The sequence below is a fragment of the Nyctibius grandis genome, chromosome 2 (assembly GCF_013368605.1).
Source record: "Nyctibius grandis isolate bNycGra1 chromosome 2, bNycGra1.pri, whole genome shotgun sequence".
Classification (NCBI taxonomy): domain Eukaryota; kingdom Metazoa; phylum Chordata; class Aves; order Nyctibiiformes; family Nyctibiidae; genus Nyctibius; species Nyctibius grandis.
In genome coordinates, this window is record NC_090659.1 from 56,748,130 (window position 1) to 56,767,435 (window position 19,306).

Below are 19,306 nucleotides of genomic sequence, written 5' to 3' on the forward strand. Positions count from 1 at the left end.
GGCTGTTTACTTGTCCCATGGGAGCAATGATCTTGCAGCCTTGACAACTGAAGGTTATTTTGAGATTAGTTAATAGCTTACTGCTTCTATTCGACCTCAAGAAAGGCTTGCGACGTGAGCACAACGTGTTTTCTTGCTTCCCTGTCCCCTCCCATCAGATGACCTTATGAAATGTATGAGTCTTCCTTACAAACCTTGCCATTCCTAACTCTCCTATAGTTGTGTGAAGAGAATTTCAAGGCCTAAATTTCAGACCTGTTACTTAAAGATGTGATATGAAATTGCATTAACCGGTTCAGTCAGACAGCACCAGAAGTTCACAGAATCACAGAATGTTAGGGATTGGAAGGGACCTCGAAAGATCATCTAGTCCAATCCCCCTGCCAGAGCAGGATTACTGAAATCAGGTGAGATGAAGCAAGGCTGCAGCATAGCTTGCGTAATGCTTCCCAGGTAAAACCACAGCTTGATCCTGCCAATTATAACATCTAGCCAAGAATAATATTTTATGGAAAGATACCTACTGAAGCAATGGAAGGCATGGAAGAAGGGTGCTCTGGGGTAGGTCTGTCCAGTAAATAGGAATGAAATGTTGTTTACCTACACCAGAGCACCCTTCTTCCATTGCTTCAGTGATCAGCTTTACAAACTAACATCTGCAAGCCGTCAGCAGAAGATACATGTTCTCTGAAACCTGAATGTGGGTGTTGGCACATTGTGTGATTACTTACATCAGCTGCTAAGAATAGTGTATTAGGCGGGGCTAAATAGCCATTCATTTGCAGGCCAGTGCAGCTTTTGTCTTTTATGTTACGGAAAATATAAATATCAACTCACCCAGACTGGAGGAAGGAAGATCCATTGAAACATTTTTAGATTGTTTTTTTTTTTTAGGAGGCAGAACAAAACTCACTCTGTGCTATTTGTATGACTATACATGGTAAAAAGAAGTGTGAGCCTAGGTTAATGAGTCTTGCAGCCTATCTTTTTCACGAAGCTGATTATAACATCCTTAGATATTACTGCAGAATTCTGGGTTTGTTCCTTTTTTATAATTTCATTTATGCTAGGGGTATCAAGCAGAAAAATGAAAAGATAATATGGTGGGGAAAAAAAATAAGGATGGAAAACATGCTCATGGGAGGTATGAGGACTGTTTCTAAATGTGATCTATTAAAAAGATATGCTAGGTGTGATAGATGGGATGAAGTTGCAAAATATCCTGGATACAGAGATAAGAATGTTATCTTATTTAAAATGTTGATGAGGCCTTATAAAAAGCAGTACTGCAGAAATATTTGACCTTGGTATGCAGTCAAGGTATTCCAGCTTGTTAACTGACTGATAAACTGCTCAGGAATTTGGTTGACCTGTTCTAAAAATGTGGTCATCCAAACATGTAAAACAAAGGGCAGAAGGGAGTGTAGTTGCTGGTGTTCTTGGAAAGGTTGGATTTCACTCAAGAATAAATACAGCAAAAACATGTCCTTGTGCAATGAGTTTCTCTGTTTTGAAAGGCTCAGCATAGGGAAGGTGTTTGAATGCAGCTTCTTATCATTTGGTACCATAGTTTATCAGTACACCATCTATCACTGCACATCTTCACTTGCTATTGTTACTGTTGAAGAATTGCGGGTCTTCCTGCAGATCACCATTGCAATTGCCATGCTGAATACTGTGAAAGCTGATAGGGCCACCAGAAGCACTGACGTAGGCCAGCCTGGCCACCTGTGTTTACTGTTTATGGATTTGTCCCTCCGTAGAGTACCACGGGAAGCCAGCTCTTTTTTGTAGGCATCCACATGAAAAGTTCTCTTGCTTTTTGAGGGATTTTCATCCAAACTCCTATTAAAATCTATGGCTTGTCAGATACACAAAACACTGGCAGAGAAACACAGAGTAGCTTGGGCTGAAAAGGACTCAGGAGGTCTCTGGTCTGCTCATCTAGTCCAGTCTCCCACTGACGGCAAGGGCAGCAGCGAGACCAGACCAGGCTTTTTGGGGCTTTTTGCAGTCATGTCTTGAGAATTACTGATCCTAAGAAAACATCCAGCAATGACAGCATTCTTTCTACTAGGCTGGGTTTTTCGAGAAGCTGAAATGCAGACTAAGCAATGTATAGGGTGTGACAATGGTCAGTTTGGTTGTGTTTCATAGTGTTACTGGCTCATTGGTTTTCTTTCTTTATTTGTTCCGTTATGTGACATGGTCACAGTAATACAGATGAGCTGCATACATGGACTAGAGTCATTCAAACCTTCCGAGGAGCACTTGGCAGACAATATTTAGGTCTTATTTCTAAGAATAGCCAGGTAGATACACATTTGTAAATACTAATCAGAAAAGTATGAAGGAATGTATGGGGAGGAGTTAGTGGGAGACTTAAGCAGTATAAAATTTCTTTGAGTAATTTAGAGAATGTTGTGTAGTCTAGACATGAAAAATACCGATACCATCTTTAAATACAGATGTCATCATCCCTGTATAGAATATTCCTTTCTAGTTCCAGGCAAAAATATGGATTTACTTGCTGTGAAAATTCTTCTCAATATACCGATTTGTTATGGCATTTTGGCAGAGTGTGGAGGAAGGGCTAGATTTATAGCTGGTATAAATTTTTGTATCTCTTCTTGGTGTAGAATTCATCTAGGAGAGGGAAAGAGTTACCAGAGAACTCTGTGCTGAAGATTTAACCTGCTTGGACTCAGTATACGGAAAGATGGATTCCCAGGCACAGTGGTACCTGCTTAATAGACTTCGAGAAAGGAAATAAGAGGAGATTTAGACTTTTGTTACGGAATGAATTGAAGGAGAGAAGAAGGAACTAGAAAAGTTTGAGTGTCTGCATGTATGCCACAGAGGCATCCCAGCTTTCTGCTAGGATGAGATCAGTTGTTCTCCCTTCCCTTTCTTCCTTCTTCCTGTAGTTTCTCATAAAGGAAACACAGAATGGGAGAGAGTTGTACCAAACTCCAGTGGGTCTAATTGATCTGGAAGGCAAGCAGATTGGGACTGTGGAGCAGGATGCATCTATCTGCTTGGTGGTACAGACACAGCATTTGTTTGTGGTGGTGGAGTTCAGTAGCAGGAGGGTGACAAAAATACTCCTGCCTGTCTTGGAAGGCAGGTCATACATTTATTAGCTAAATGCTGCTTTATCAAAAGTTATTGAGAAGGGTGAGCAAAGTTTGCTGTTGGTGGAAGCAGACACAGCTCCATCAACACTGTACTCGTGCCTACCTGATCTGTGAGTTTAGCACAGATGTTCAGAACAGACCTGGAAATACTGAAACACTGCATCACGAAAGTACTACACACTAAACCTCCTGTGCAGCAGGAGGGAAGGAACAAGAGAAAACAAAAGTGGTGAATATTACACTGAGGGGCTGTTTGAAGATACGATGGAAAAAGACGCTAAGAATGGTAAATTGAAGCAGGGGGATTATGCAGGTTTGGGTCAAGAAGGAAGATAATGGAAAAAGCAGATAAAGTTTTTAAGTCAGTTTTTTAGAGGAATAAAATACGTTTTCATAGATGTGAGTGGGGGAAAAGCCAATTAAAAATGAAGAAAACTGTTTTGTGGCTAAAGGGTTGTTTAATTTTCTTTTTAAATTAAAAAAAGAGGAGCAGCCTACTGGGAACTAACACAGAGTTTGTTACTACAGCTGCAGGAGAATCAGGTAAGAGAAACATTGAATCTGTATAAATTGGCAGTTGTGGTTCATGTGTGCTCCAAACGCTAAGTGAACTTAATGAATTACAAGCAATTACTTCTAGTAAGTATGAAGAACAAGAATGGAATCAGCATCAGAGATTTAGAAGAAACTGAGACTGGACATAGCAAGGGGTTTGCAGACAGAGTGACTGCTCTGGAGACTGGGACGCACAGCTGGGGTATGAAGAGGAGAAAACTTTGGAGCAGGACAGTTACTAAAGAAGGGCAAAAGTGTTCATTATCTCATACTTCAGTCCCCAGTGAAGTAATTCAGCAAGTGCTAAATGACTGAAACGATGGCGATTTGAAAACAGAAACTGTGGAAAGTGGGGGGAAGGGATTCTTCCAGTTTACTTCTCCTCCACTCACATTATAATCTTTTCAGGCTTCAGTTTCACATTTGGGAGCTCAGCTGATCTAGCCGTAGTAAGCAACCCCCCTGCCCATTCTGTTCACACTGCCTGCACAGCAATTTGTACAACTGCAGGGACTGATTTAAGGAACTGATCTAAGGAAAAGTAGTCTGGAGAGAAAAATTATAATTTCGCAGCTGGATCAGTTCCCTGGTTCAGATCACCAAGCACCTTCACAAAGGGTTGCACCAACACATTGCAAATGACAGCGTAGGTTTAGGATGGGAAGGCCCAGTGCCGGGGAAGAAGCAGAAGGGGTCATCACAGCTCATGCTGTCAAAAAAATGAATGACTAACTAAGCCTTGGAGAATCTGAAGGAAATTTTTCAGCAGGTCTCCCTTCCACATCTGTACCTTCATAACTCTTTTGTTATGACCTGCTGTTCTAGAGGCTCTCCACACATGCACATGTCTGAGGGGGTTACCTTGTTTATTGTTTTGGGTTTTCTTCCTCTTCCTTTGAGCATCAGCAGTGGGACTCAGAGGTAGTGGCCATTTCTTTGCAAGGATAGTGCATGCCTGTGGTGTGGAAACATGAAGTACATTTATAAACAAGGAGGTCGGGCCATGCCCAAGACAAACATTCAGTCCTGAAGGAAAGAGGAAAAGGGAGAGTCATTATATGGAAATGAGAAAAGGGCATAATGTGGGAGTTGTCGCTGCTCTCTAAGAGGTAACCAGGTAACAAAGAAAGTGCTTTTTAGAAATTGCCATTGCTAACACAAGTCTGTGAAATCCTCCAGTGTTAGCAGTGCTGCAGTCACAGAATTGCAGAATCACAGGGTGGTTGAGGTTGGCAAGCGCCTTTGGAGGTCGTCTGGTCCAACCCTCCTGCTCAGGCAGGGCCACATTCAGCCAGTTGCCCAGAAACAAGAGCAGTCCTTCTGTAGGCTACATCTTTTATCTGCTGCCACTACAGCTCAAACATGATTTTGATTAGATTCAGTGCTGATCAGGCTTACCTGACCTAGTACTCAAGCAGAACAAACAGCAGCAGTTGGCAGGCCCTTTTGGCCGAGGTTTCCAGTGTTGCCAATTACTTTCAGCAACAGTGAGAACATTTTCCTGGTGTAGACAGGGTCATTGTTATGTTTTCAGAAGGGCTATTTTCATCCAGTGACTCATGTTAATGCCTGTTCTGATTTGGTGTTCTTCCATCTTCTCTAAAAATGCATAGCCAATATAATTTCACTAACTTCTGGATTTTACCACTAAGGGAGAGTTTGGCCATAGAGTTGAAAACAGATGGTGACCCCAGTCACATTGTAGGTTTCCTTTGGCAGAGAAGCTGACGTAGGTACTTCTGCCCCTTTGACGCCACAGCCCTGCTATGCATTTTTACCTTCATGTTGCTGTTCTCCTCAGTTGTTTCAATGCAGCTACTGTGAGGGTGACTCCACAGAAACTATTCTTAACTATTTCACTACAACCGTTAACATTTGTAAGAAAAAACAAATATAAAAATTAATATCTTGGAGTTTGGGTTGGTTTTTTTGAGGACACTTTTAAACTTGCACTCTCTTTTCAATTTAGATATGCACACTAAGTGTTGTAGTGGCTGTGTTAGAAGGGTAGGAATAAGGTCTGGATGTAGGTGGGCGAGGAACTTCTTAGCCCCATGAAAAAGTGTCACTCTACCCTGAAATAAAAGCATGCACTCTTAGGTCTTGCAGTACTGTTGTGGAAACCAATAATTGTGTTTAATGTATCAAAAGACTTGCTTCTAGCATGTACATGTGTTTGTGTGGAAGGGGTAGGGGCTGTAGAGCTTAAATCTTTTCTGTTAAAGCACAGCTCTGTGTCCTGGACAGCAAGGAAAAGGTCTCTTGAACCGAGCTGAAATAAGCAAGCCAGGACCTGCCTGGAGGGACTGGCTTCATGCCAAACTTTCCACTTCACTGAAAAGGTGGAGACTTGTAGATGTGAGGCACTTCCCAGTTCCTCCTACTCCTCCCTCTTTACCTGAGTTCTCTGCTGAGCTGTGCTTCTGTTGGCACATGAGGCGTGGTGTGTAACTCATACTCCATGCAGGTCTGCAGGCTGCAGGTGTCCTGGTGCACCTTCTGGCATCCCAGTCGTACTGGTTGATATGTGGGAACAAGACAGAAAGAAGCAGGGGTGGAAATACGTTAAGGTTTTCTTGCTAGGAACAGGCACAGAGGTTGGAATTGTTGAAACTACGTTTGTGAAGATTGGTCTCTTGTGGAGGTTGGTGCTTCTGCAAGGTATTGTCTTCCTCTTGCATGCACTGGGACATTACTACTGGAGAGATTGGTTAGAAAGCTTGGTGAGGTCAGTGTCTGTACAGCAGATTATCCAAAGGATGTTTATGTCCAGTATGTGCTTGTTTATAGCTTTTTATTTTAAAAAGCCCATTGCTCCTGCTTTTATTTTCAGCACTAATTAGGAAAGGAAATCCAAAGCGGAAGGGCTGACAACATTTAAATGTTGACTTCTTTTACCAGAGCCCAGGCTGAAAATTTAACACTTACTATAATTCTGTGGTGACTTTTGCTACCACAGTGGTCACAGTTAAATAACCTCCTGCATTTCGATCCTGCGAATACTGGGTGGCTTCCTGGATGGTGAAATGTTTGATGAGCCTGAAATTGAAGTTGACTAGTTGAGAAATCAGCAAAGTAGTAATAGAGAATCTTTGCTACCTCCTTGTTAGCAAGCCTCAAAGCATTTCTCTTGGCATTTTTGTTGGATCCTGAAAATACGATTGAAGCCTTCTGGTGGAGGGAAGATGAGTCTCAGACTTTTAACAGAGACCTGACCCTATATAGGGTTTTTGTCTTCCCTGACATCTTACTTAGTACAGCGCAGAAGACTGAAAAGGTGTTGTAGAGTTGAGTGCTCTCACAAGAAATAGTGCATGTCTGGCTGTCTTTCTGTGCAGCTTAGGCACAACTTGAATTTTTAACTGGGAAAACGTCTCATCAGAGTTTTTTGAAAAGGGACTGCTACTTGCAGTTTAAGCAAGTTCCTTTTCTCAAGGTGGAAAGATCATTCATCCTTCAGTCTTGATTGATCTTTTGGCTGAATGGAAATAAGTTGTCATTGTATTTCCAGAAACCCGATGCAAGGAAAATTTATTACGGAGAAATATGAAAAGTAACTCATACAAGAAAGAGTAATGTTAGAACCTGTGATCACGTTGATTTATTTTGGAATGGTATTATCAGCAGGTGCTGTAGACCTGGAGAAGTGATACTGATCAGCAAGTAGTTTTGTATAACATAAGCAAATGAGGAAGATAGGGAAAGAAGGGTTAAATTTCTATTAATAGCTTCCTGTTTAAATCACTTACCTCTGTTACGTACCTCGTGAAATGAAGCTTGTGGTGGTACAGTGTCTTGGAGTTTCACTCTTCTGCCGTTCAGATGGCATTGAATCAATATACAGTCAGTTTGCATTTGGAAGGTTATTTGTGCAATGAAAATAACTAGTTACCTTAAGCTTTCATTCAAAAGTAAACTCTATACAACTTTTCTAGCACTCAACTCATTCATCAGAGGTCAAGGAGAAAATGAAGTTTTATGCCTTTGCCATCACTGACTTGGAGCTTTTAGGCTGGTGGCTGTGAATATAAAAGCTCCTACTTCTCATCCTGTGAGTGCAGAAAAAGTTGTTCTTGCCAGTGTCTGGATTATCCTGTTGGTGGTTAAACACATCTGCACATTCTTGTGACGTATATTGAATAAAGGGGAAATAATGAAAGAAATGTTTGGAATATTTCATCACATGCCGCTATCTTTTTCTCCTCGAGTGCTGGCTAAAGTTCAGTTTGTGGTTATAGCACAGCTGGGCACTCATGCGAATACTTAGGCTGTTTAGATTTACTTTTATTTTGACTGAATTTTTTTGACTTGTCTTTTGACTTGACTTTTGACTTGACTTTTGCACTGTCAGCAAGTTCGCTGATGACACAAAACTGGGAGGAGTGGCTGACACACTGGAAGGCTGCGCAGCCATCCAGAGGGACCTAGACAGGCTGGAGAGTTGGGCGGGGAGAAACTTAATGAAATATAACAAGGGCAAGTGTAGAGTCCTGCATCTGGGCAAGAACAACCCCACGTATGAGTACAAGTTGGGGACAGAGCTGTTGGAGAGCAGCGTAGGGGAAAGGGACCTGGGGGTCCTAGTGGACAGCAGGATGACCATGAGCCAGCAATGTGCCCTTGTGGCCAAGAAGGCCAATGGCATCCTGGGGTGTATTAGAAGGGGTGTGGTTAGCAGGTCAAGAGAGGTTCTCCTCCCCCTCTACTCTGCCCTGGTGAGGCCGCATCTGGAATATTGTGTCCAGTTCTGGGCCCCTCAGTTCAAGAAGGACAGGGAACTGCTAGAGAGAGTCCAGCGCAGAGCCACGAAGATGATTAAGGGGGTGGAACATCTCCCTTATGAGGAGAGGCTGAGGGAGCTGGGTCTCTTTAGCTTAGAGAAGAGGAGACTGAGGGGTGACCTCATTAATGTTTATAAATATGTAAAGGGCAAGTGTCATGAGGATGGAGCCAGGCTCTTCTCAGTGACATCCCTTGACAGGACAAGGGGCAATGGGTGCAAGCTGGAACACAGGAGGTTCCACTTAAATATGAGGAAAAACTTCTTTACGGTGAGGGTGACTGAACACTGGAACAGGCTGCCCAGAGAGGTTGTGGAGTCTCCTTCTCTGGAGACATTCAAAACCCGCCTGGACGCGTTCCTGTGTGATATGGTCTAGGTAATCCTGCTCCGGCAGGGGGATTGGACTAGATGATCTTTCGAGGTCCCTTCTAATCCCTAACATTCTGTGATTCTGTGATTCTGTGATTCCGAAACTAAACCTTAAAAAAAAAAGAGGGAGAGGGGACCATAGTGAGTTCTGAGCTCCTCACTAAGTTTGTTAACCCAAAGAGATATTACAAAGCTCAACCCCAAAAGATGCCAAGCCTATTACCCTCAGGTCAGAATTGAAAATTAGAATGAGTGTAAGCTGCTTTTACTTCTTTATGGATGCTCTCATGATTTAGGCTGAATATTTACACAGTGCATTTCAGTAACTGGAGCATATTTGCCAGAAGCGATTGATTCTTCTGGAGGATAACAGTAATGCAAAACTTAGTTTATATGACCTTGTCAACCAATTGATTGCGTCAGACAGTCCAGGTTAAATTGAATTATGGTGTGTGCCTGTCTCTGTTATATGTACATGTCAGTATGTATGCATGAGCTTATCCAAACACCTGTAATAAGAGGAGAAAATAAAACAGTTTTTAATATTGCATCAAGATAGACCAAATTAATTTTGTAGAATACAGGATATTTACTGTTTGAATCTCACTGCACATAGTGTTACATGAAAATTGCTCACGTTGTATGAAAGAGAATTATACTATGCATATGCTTTCATAATTAGCTTAGAAACGGCTTATTTTTTTAAAAAAATGAAGCACTAATACAATCCACAAGTTTTCCCTCATTGCACACCCCAACTGCAATTTTAACAGCACTTGAACGAGTGACTTATACATTATGAAATCCAGTAAGAAGTGAAGTTGGAAAGAAATGCTTTTTCCTGGCCATGAATATTTGTATTTTTTTAAGAATGTGGTTTAATGATCAGCTTAGGCCAATCTCCCACCTTTCCATGCATCACAGCTGCATTTTCCTGCTGTTTCTCTGTGTTGGTGCAAGCAATCACGCAACTGGCAAGGCCTCACCAGGCTGGATATTTTTCTAACATCCAAGGTTAGATCCACATGACATCAGCAAACTGCTGCTCTTGCTGTATGGCTACACTTTGTTGACACAAGGTAGGGAACAGTAACGCGTGTACCATGAGAGCAGTGGGAATGCCTTTTGCAGTCCAGTTTTAGGTCAATGAAAGTCAATTTTCCCCACACTTGCAAACTTTCAGCATTCCCTTCTTTGAGTGGGCAGTATCCATGATGTGATGGAGTGGGTGGTATGGCAATGGGTGCTGGTAAGCTGTAGGGTGCTCGTTGTTGTAAGACCAAAGGTATCCTTTTATTTTAGTGGTTATGTTGTTAGGGTGCTGCCTGTGTCCTGCATCAGCAGAGGGCCTCCAAGGAGACACTGGGTGACTAAATGTTTCTGTACATTCCCTCTGAGGTTTTGTCCCTAGATTCCTCTTTCTTCCCCTACATCATGTCACCATCAGCACCTTTACCTCTTGGATAGCGGGTAGGTGGTTTCATGCTCAGTCACTGCCACTTACTAGGTCAACTGTTGTCAAAAATTACCATGAGACTGGAGCTAATGTTTCTTAATTCTTCAAAAGACAAAAATGCATGTGTGATACTGTGCTGCTTCTGGCTCCAAATAAAAATAAATGAGGATGTTTGTGTTTGGACCTTGTTAAACCACTGCTGTGCAAGACCACCAAACTAAGAGCAGCCTTTAAATAGTGTGACAATAGAAGCAAATATTATTCAATAAATCTTTGCTTTTCTTTTTTTTTTTCCTTCCTCCTACAGGAATATTTTTACCCGAAATACTTGGGTGAGTTGCAGCTTTTACTTTCACTTTGTCGCAGTGCTGGTATGTGGGGCCTAACACTGGAGCTTGTCACAGCTGAAGTCTCTGCTAAGGGAAGTGGTGGAAATCTGCTTGCAGTAAACATGCATTTCTAACTTTTAAGATAGACTGTACATTGCTTATGTGATTTTGTTTTTTACTTATCTATAGATTTACATACAGAGATCCTTTATGTGTTTTCTGCATGTTAAAATGTTGGTGTTGCATTTATATCTGGAGCTTGCAGCATTCGTAAATAATTTCAAGTCTTCTATCTTTTTCCCTTCTTAATTAACTTAGCTATTAACTAATTTCCTTATTAAAAAAATAAAAGTGTCTTTATTGATTGATCCACTGGCTTAGTCTATTGACTGTATCAAAGTCATGGCATCATTGTTTTCTATTTGTTTTTAATATGTAGTACTTAAGATCACAAATGCCAACGGTTCTAGAAAACTCCATGTGCGTTTTAGATTTTTTAAAAGATATTTAGTAGGTCAAATTTGAGTAGCTACTAACATGCTTTTAGAATCATAGTAGCATCTGGTAAAGTGATCATCCTCTTCAGATGGCTTATAACTCTACTGTACATCAGAGCTAAAAAATTTTGATGCACTTAAGAATTTTAAGGCATCTGGGAGATTATAATATTGCATAGATTTTGCATGCACCTTCCAAATCCTTGCTTAATGAATCAGCAGGCCAGGTATGATTTTACATGCTTTGAACTGCTGCCATGTCATCATTACAATAATAACAATTTAATTTTCTGTTCTTCAGCTTGTATTCAGAAATATGGGTCACCGTATACAAGAAGTCCAGATTTCCTTACATGCGTTCATAGTAAGCATTTTTGTTTTGTATATTGTAGTTAAATGTTCTCTCATGTTACCTGAAGGAGTAGAACCTGCTCAGCCATCCCAATTTTTTATAGTATTTTAGTACTGGCCATCCTATTCTTTAGGCTTGAGACTCTGTATCACTTGTCCTACCTGAGCAACAAAACAAGGCCTTTTCCCTTTTATAACCTATTGCCATCTCGCTGTCATCTTTCAGTGCTTTGGTATTTTATGATGCAAGACGTTTCTTTGCCACCAGTTTCCCACGGTCTGAATAATGTGAGAAGCAAGAGGGACAAAAATTAGGATTTACCAGAATGTTGTACACTATCTTTGGCCTTTAATTTTCTTTTTTTCTTGAATGCTAACTTTGGCTTGCTCCTATTAAGGAACCTTAAAAAAAGCTCATAGTCAAACCCAGGCTTGTGTCGGACTTCTTTACATTAAGGAGACCAGTTTCACACATCGCGTGACTGTAGTTTAAATATTGTGACCTTTAAAAATGTAAATCAATTTGGAAGTCAACCCAATATCAGTGTAGAAGGGGAAGGGGTATTTGTTCATCACTAAAACCAGAGATCAGAATTTAGAACATGCTCTAGGGAAACCTGCTTTGGCAGGGCGTTGGACTAGATGATCTCCACAGGTCCCTTCCAACCCTAACCATTCTGTGATTCTGTGATTCTGTGATTAACTCTTCTAATACCTTCCCAGTTCCCTCTTGAAGCTTAGCAGTGCTAAAGATATAAAGCTGCATAAATATTCTGAATATGTTCTGGGAGCAAATCAGTTCAAATGGGGAGAAAATCACATGTGTGTATATTTATTTTCATTTTTACCCCTGTGGTTCAGTCTCTTACTGTGATCAAGTTTGATTAGTCCTGTGTTCATACCAGTGCTACAAAAGCAGGATCAGGATTTAGTTGAGCTTTCGTGTTTATAAACTGCATTACAGCAACTGTTTTTGAAGAGTGAATTCCAAGGTTAATAAGTGGTATGTCAAGACCTGCCCTCATAAAATGGAGCAGCATAATTTGCGGATGTTAGAGTCCTCTGAACTGGGAATTCTCAGACTTGTGGTACCCGTGTTGGCTGTGGTATGCCAGCTAGTTCATAGTGGGACATGAGGCTGAGTGCTTCCTTTTGCTCACGTGTGTGGCAGGGCAAAGAGGTGGGAGTTCCTGCTGAAAATGGTGGTATCAACTGGAAACAATTGTCCCAAACAACTAATAGTGTTTTAGAAATGCAAGTCTAAAGGGTAGTGATGAAAAAAATCTGAAAAAATAAAAGCTATTGAATAATTGTTTTTAGGGATTTTTGCCCATTGCGAATGCAGTGGTTTGGAAAAAAAAGATAATATTTTCCCCCATTCAAATATTAAAATATTTTTAAATGGCTGAGTTTTAGCCAGCTGTTGCCAATTCACATGAGAGGTAACGGAGAAGGAGCCTGAAACGCGCTTGGAAGAATGACAGGCTTTGTGCTTGGCCAATTCCAGTGTGCCTCTTTAATTTTCACAGATGCTGCCAAAAGGCTATGTAGCTCTGTGGGGTTGTGCCTGCAAGACACATTTAAATTTTGTTTCTTAATAGTCTTTCTCCTCTCAGAACAAGGTAGTGGAAGGCTCTTTTAATCTGGCATACAAAGGTGTTGCACAACCTATGGGCTGGAGGGTGATTAACTAGACTAGTTTATACTAGAAATAAAGTACAGATTTTAACTGTGACAGTGATGAGACAGCTTAGCAGAGTATTTGAGGACTGTCAGTTTCAGAAGATCTTTAGATCAGGGTTGCAGGTAGGATTCAGCTCCGGATTCAGAGAGGTAGATGCAGGTGTTTCCAGCATAGGTGCCTACATGAGCAGTATTCCCATGACAGTCAGCAGAGAGTTAATCTGCAGTCAGTGGTTCTAGAGGGATTCCCCTGACCAAACTGTGTCTGTGCTGGGGAGAGCTAAATCACTCTACGGACTCTGTTTTTTGTACTGACTAGATCTCCACTGACTGCAATGAGAATTTAAGACAATTGCTTTGCGGATGGGTGCTTGCCTTATACATAGATACATGTACTTCAACCTGCAGATCTGGGTCTTTTTCTAAAAGAGATACTGTAGGTCAGCTAGGAATTAGGGATTTGGTTCTGAAAGAGTTTGGAAAACTGTACAGTGTTTTTTTTTGGAAGAAGTTGCATGTGGCCTTAAAAAAAACAATGGGATTTTTGTTAGGTCATGTGCGTCTGCTTTTTAATAGTGAGTGTCATAATTTTCACAACCTAACATTTTCCCAATGTATTTTTTATTTGCACCGTTTTGTGAATATCAAAAAATAAATTCACAGTACAAAGTAATGAACTGGAAGGAGCAGTCAGTGTACTTAGGTAAAGTCTTGTTTCCATACTGACTTCAAAAATGGAACTGGTAGTTCTACTCTTGGCTGCATTTATCAGCCACATATGTGCTATCAGACATAGCTCAAAGACACAAAAAGGTCATGCTCTTCCTTACTTTTAATACCTTTAATACCTTTACTAAAATCTGTCATGTAAATGAATGGAAACAAAAGCTCCTTTTTGTCTTGAAATGGTTTAAATCAGGAGCACCTTCCACGAAGCTGGCAGAATTACACAGCTGTGAAACAACTAGGAAAGTGTAAAGCTGTGTCTCATGTTCTCAGACTCTCACAATAAGAGGTCCGTGGTTGTTCCTGCCATTTATCGTGTGTTGCGATAAGGTAGTATTCTGCTGGGCAGCGTTATTGCCATCCGGCTCTGCAAGGCACATCAGAATCCATTTTGAGGGAGAGAATCAGAAGCTTGAGGATACACCAGATAAGTCATGTGTTACTCTGTTGACTTGTTTTGCTTATCAAGTGACTTTGAAAACATTGCCATGTCTGGGAGGCTTAGTTTGTGCTGCTTCAAAAAAACAGACTTGGCTTACTATACCTAAACCATTCTGTTTACTGTATACAAATTCTGGTCTGCCTAGGAAAAGAAACATGCTGATCAGAGCTGCTCTGTCGTGGCTCGTCTCTGCCTTAACCTGGCCTCTCCTTCCCCGACACCTCCACCTCCAGCTGTGTGTCAACTGGGCAGTGGTTTATCGGACAGTATTCTGGCAGGTGGATGTTCAGACAGCCTGTGTGGCTGTGTTTTCTTTTGTGTGACCTGGCCTCTACCTTGGCTGTGGCTTTGCCCCAGCTCTGCACAGCTGGAGGGGTGAGGGAGAAAGATAATTCGGCTTTGTTTGTGGTGAGTGGATGGTTATTTCTGTGAGGCTCTTAGGATTTTCCTGCAGAGTTTTCCCAGGCACTAGCTTCTGAGTATCAAGGTGAAATACTGAAAATCAGTGTTTCTTTGGCCAAGTCACACTCCATTCCTGATCAGCCCTCTGGCTGTCTCCTCCCATGTCCATGACGGGACATCTTGCTGAGGCTCAGGGTAAATGCTTATCTTCTCAACGGCATTGCCCTAGCTAGAGGCTGAATCTGTGTTGGTTACAGAGGAGGAAGGTGAGACACTGCCTGGAACCAATATGTTTGGGCTGTATTTTGATAGAGGTGGATGAAATCACAACTAGAAATACAAATTCTTTCAGTTGCGGAGATCACTGATCCTTTATGACCTTTCATAGAGCTCCTTTCTTCACTTTATCTATTTTGTCCCGATTGATTCAGCCCACTATATTTAATGACAGCCATTGCCAATCAGCTGGTGATTTCTGGCATCTGTTAGTCCTCTTCAGAACAGTGGAGTCTTCATTATAAATATATGCATAGTGGACAAGTATGTTTGTCATAGTTGTTGAACTTACTCTAGACAGTCCTTATGGCCAAAGCTCAATTAAATACCCGACAGAGAAAGGAGTGGTGAAAACTTTTACATTGTACAGTGTGCAATGGTAGTAGTTAATGGTAGTAGTTCTTTAAAGACTGCTAGCTGCAGCAGTTCCTGTATCATGCACCAAAAGGACTGGGCAGAATCATTGCTTTGTAGCTGTGCCACCCTCTCGCTGGGGAACCACTGGTCAGGCACAAGAAACTGCCACATATGTTCATCAGAAGAGAAGCCTGGACATCACGCCTTCATGTCATAGGACTTCCTTTTCCAAAGCATTCCACATGCTGATGAGCACAGAGAATGGTGGGACTGACCGTTTAACTGCTCCAGTGTAGAAGGTCAGTCCCATCGTGAATACACATTTGTTCAGGTTTGCTATGGCTCTGGTCAGCTTCAAATGTTCTCTTTAGAAGGTGGGATCCATGTCAGACTGGACCGTGACTCAAGTTCACCCAATAGTAGAAGGTCTGCAGAAGTGCCCTGTCTCCCACTGCTGGGACAGGATATGTAAACAGAAAGGCCCTCTGGCTAGGTGAGCTTTGATGTCTACAGAATGAGCTTTTGCACTGCTCCTTCTGGTTTAGGTTGTGGAAACAGTTAACACATTTGTGTTTTTTGAAGATCACTAATCTAGAAAACTTGTGTAACAGGTTACTACTACATGATAGCTACCAACTCATTTTTTGTGGGGACAAGGGTATTCTCTCATCCTTCCTTTAGCTATCTCTGCAAAGCACTTTCTCTGGGTGTTTTGCAGATAAATGGGTAGGTGAATTTGGACAGGTGACTTCCATTCGTTGAGCAGTTACATGATAGTTCGATATTTGTTCCTCTAGTCCTCCCCAAAGTATGGTGACTACCCTCTTGCTACTTTCCTATGGAGAAAATCCATTGCCAGCTATTGGGGCTTGGCTTAGAAGTCAGCGACAGACTTTACTCTGTGTTGGCCCCATAGGAACATTGTGCTGTCTGTAAACTGGATTAGTGGTTTGCTATCCTTATGCTGTTAACACATTGGTATTTCTTTTTTCTCATTCTGTGTAATAGAAAAGCCTAAGTTGGACAGCTCTGACAAAAATTTCAGATATAAACCTTTGCTAGCAACAAATCTATCAGCCCTGGTAAGATCTTCAGCTGAACTACCAAAAGTAACTGAAAAGAGTACTTTAGTTGCTACCTGCTTTCTATTTTCTCCAAAACTAGGGAGAGTAGAATTAACTTTCTTAAAAATGAGCTACTTTGATTTGTTTCTTTCAGGATGTGCCCTTCAGATATGGGGGTAGCTCACTCCCTTTTGCAATGAAATGAATTCCATTGCATGTGCTCTGCAAAATTCTTGGCACAGCTTGTTTGGCATGTGAGCACCAAGAATTAGCTTCCAGTGTTGGTAGGTGTGAGTATTTCTGATAGTGTTCTGATACTTGAACCATTACTGTTCAAGCTTCTTGACTATTAATGACAGTGAAACACCTGTTTGTCAGTGACTTCAATGTATTGTTTTGTTTTGTTTATTCCTTACATAAATCAGATTTGCCAAACCAGTGTTCTCCCAATCCTTGTCACAAAGAAGGGACCGTCAAATGTGAAGACCTCAAGGGGGACTTCTATTGTGAATGCAAGCACGGATGGCAGGGAAAAACATGTGAAAAAGGTAATTGGGTTTTGTTATCTTTCATGCCTGTGACAAAGATGTATTGGGTTTTGCTATATTCTCAAATGGTCACTGATACTGTGCTGCACAATTCAAAAGTCACAGAATTGAACCTGGGTTACACACTGCTTGTGTTTTTACCCTTCTGTGAATCAGGTAACTCTTTCACGCCAACATTTTTCTATTACTTTAATGGATCTCAGCTTGGTCTTGGCAAGGTAATCCAAGAAATTATGCTCCAACTTTCCATCCCAACCCTCTGAAAGGGGCAGCAGAAATAGACTTGTAGTGGCTTTTCAAGCAGAACTGCCCCAACTGCTGCTGCGAACCCTGAAGTAGCAGATCATAGTCTGCAGAGCCAGAGAAGCTGGCCCATCTCCCTTTCTAGCACCCCTGCAATGGGAACAGTGACTTTGAGCAGGCAAGCTGGGGTCTGACTCTGATGAGGCACCAGCTGATGAAATTAGTCTGTTAAAGCCTCCTTACTAGTAGGATCTTGTTCCACATCCACTTAACATCCCACTGTGTATTTCCACCAACTCCAAAGACAATATTCAGGCAGAAATTATTTGTGCAAGAAATTCCAGGCCCCAGGAGGGCTTTCTCTGTTCCTTTATGAAATAGTGATGTTATCTTCCCTCCTCGTGTTTTCTGGTTTCTTATTTTTATTTCTGCCTGCAAGGCTTGCTCTCAGAGCCACTGCTTTTCTGCCTGCCAGTATTAAGTAATTGCCAAAAATCTCATTCAGCCAGTCCAGAACCGTGGCAACCAAGACAGCAGGAGATCCAAAGCCTCTCCTTCTGATGTAAATATTGTATGGAGATTGTACGATCACTCACAAGCAGCTTATTTAAGCATTTGAGACAGTTATCTGATGAGTATACAATCAGCTTTGAGAGCTCAGCAACTGATCAGCTGAAGCATATCCCCTCTTTTTCTTGTAAAATGCCATGAAATGTGCTGTTCTGCCCATCAGCTAACTCTGGAGTCCCCTATACAAGCAGGACATAATGAGCAGGTGGGACACATCAAGAGTGAAATCCAGGCTTGACTGAATGTAATAGGCTTTGGCTGCTCACTTCAGTGGAGCACCCTTCAGCTCACAGTGCTCAATAGCTGTGAACTTAAAACTTTTTATGATGTTCTTATGAATTCTGTAGTAGTAAGGATATATTCTTGTTTTATTTACGTCTTTCATCCTGAACCTACTGGTCATAGTATAATTTTAAAAGTTAGTTATGATATAAAATATAGTTATAATCAGTTTGCTTCTGCAAACAAACTTTTTCACCTCCACAGTGACTAAAGATACTCTTCTGCATTCTCAGAACTGTGAAGGAGATACTCAGTTACAGTTTCTTCTCTGTGTTTTTTTTATTTAATGAACTTGAGCTAACGTACTTGAAGTGTTTGAATGAAATCTTTGTGCTTTTTGTAATCATTGTGTTGCAGCTGTCATAGTGTTTCTTGTTTGGTCTTTCTCCTTCCTGTCCTACTCTCACCCTCCAGATTATTTACAGAGGTGAAAAGCTGACTGTAACACTTTCTTTTGATGTAGATATTGATGAATGCAGAGTGCAGAATGGTGGCTGTAACCAGCTCTGTCTCAACAATCTAGGCAGCTACCATTGCTCATGCTACAGTGGTTACGCTCTTAAAGACAGCAAAACATGTGAAGGTAAGCTTTGCTGGGCCTCTCAGTTTGCTTCAGCAGATGCCTAGTGACTTGTGACTCTATTTCAGAGAGCTGGGTTACACTGAGCAGCCCATGTCTACTCAGCAGGGACTTGCTGGTAGCTCCTGTTAGCTGGGCTTTGCTGAGGTTGTACTGGGTGCTCCAGCCAGCACTACATGCCTGGGCTTGTCAGCGGTCGCACCGTGCTGCTCTCCAGTATCCTAACACAGGCGTGATTCACAGAGGATTTGTGGTTTGGATTGTGCTAAATTGGCTTAGCTGATCAGTTGTCATAGCCTGACATTGAGAGGAGGAAGGGCTGGCCAGATGCGTTGTTGTGATTCTTTCCAGGCTCACGGTGTTGTAGTGTATGAGCTGTTTGTTTTTCTTTCGTGCGTTTCTTATTTTAATTTATTTGTTGATATTTGGATATGTGAAGCAGCTAATGAATTTGGATAGATATGGATGGATAAATTCATTGCAACTGAATATTAATAGCTGTCGAAAGGCCCCAGTGAAGGTTGGCAACTGTTTCACATAGTAGCTGAGAACAGAAAGTGAAGCATCTGAAGTATCTAATTGAAACTGTGGAATGAATTTACATAACCAAAACTTAAGCAACTGAGATTTTAGAAGTGTTATGAACCTGCATGCTG

General features: G+C 41.5%; 1 protein-coding gene across 1 annotated transcript in view; it reads left to right on the forward strand.

Moving 5' to 3' along the window:
* Positions 1–19,306, forward strand: part of GAS6 (growth arrest specific 6) — a 41,816-nt gene that overhangs the window by 3,546 nt on the left and 18,964 nt on the right. Inside the window, exons 3-6 of the mRNA XM_068424546.1 lie at positions 10,608–10,632; positions 11,428–11,490; positions 16,853–16,975; positions 18,534–18,653. Coding sequence (XP_068280647.1) covers positions 10,608–10,632; positions 11,428–11,490; positions 16,853–16,975; positions 18,534–18,653 — 331 coding nt within the window. The remainder of the gene's footprint in view (positions 1–10,607; positions 10,633–11,427; positions 11,491–16,852; positions 16,976–18,533; positions 18,654–19,306) is intronic.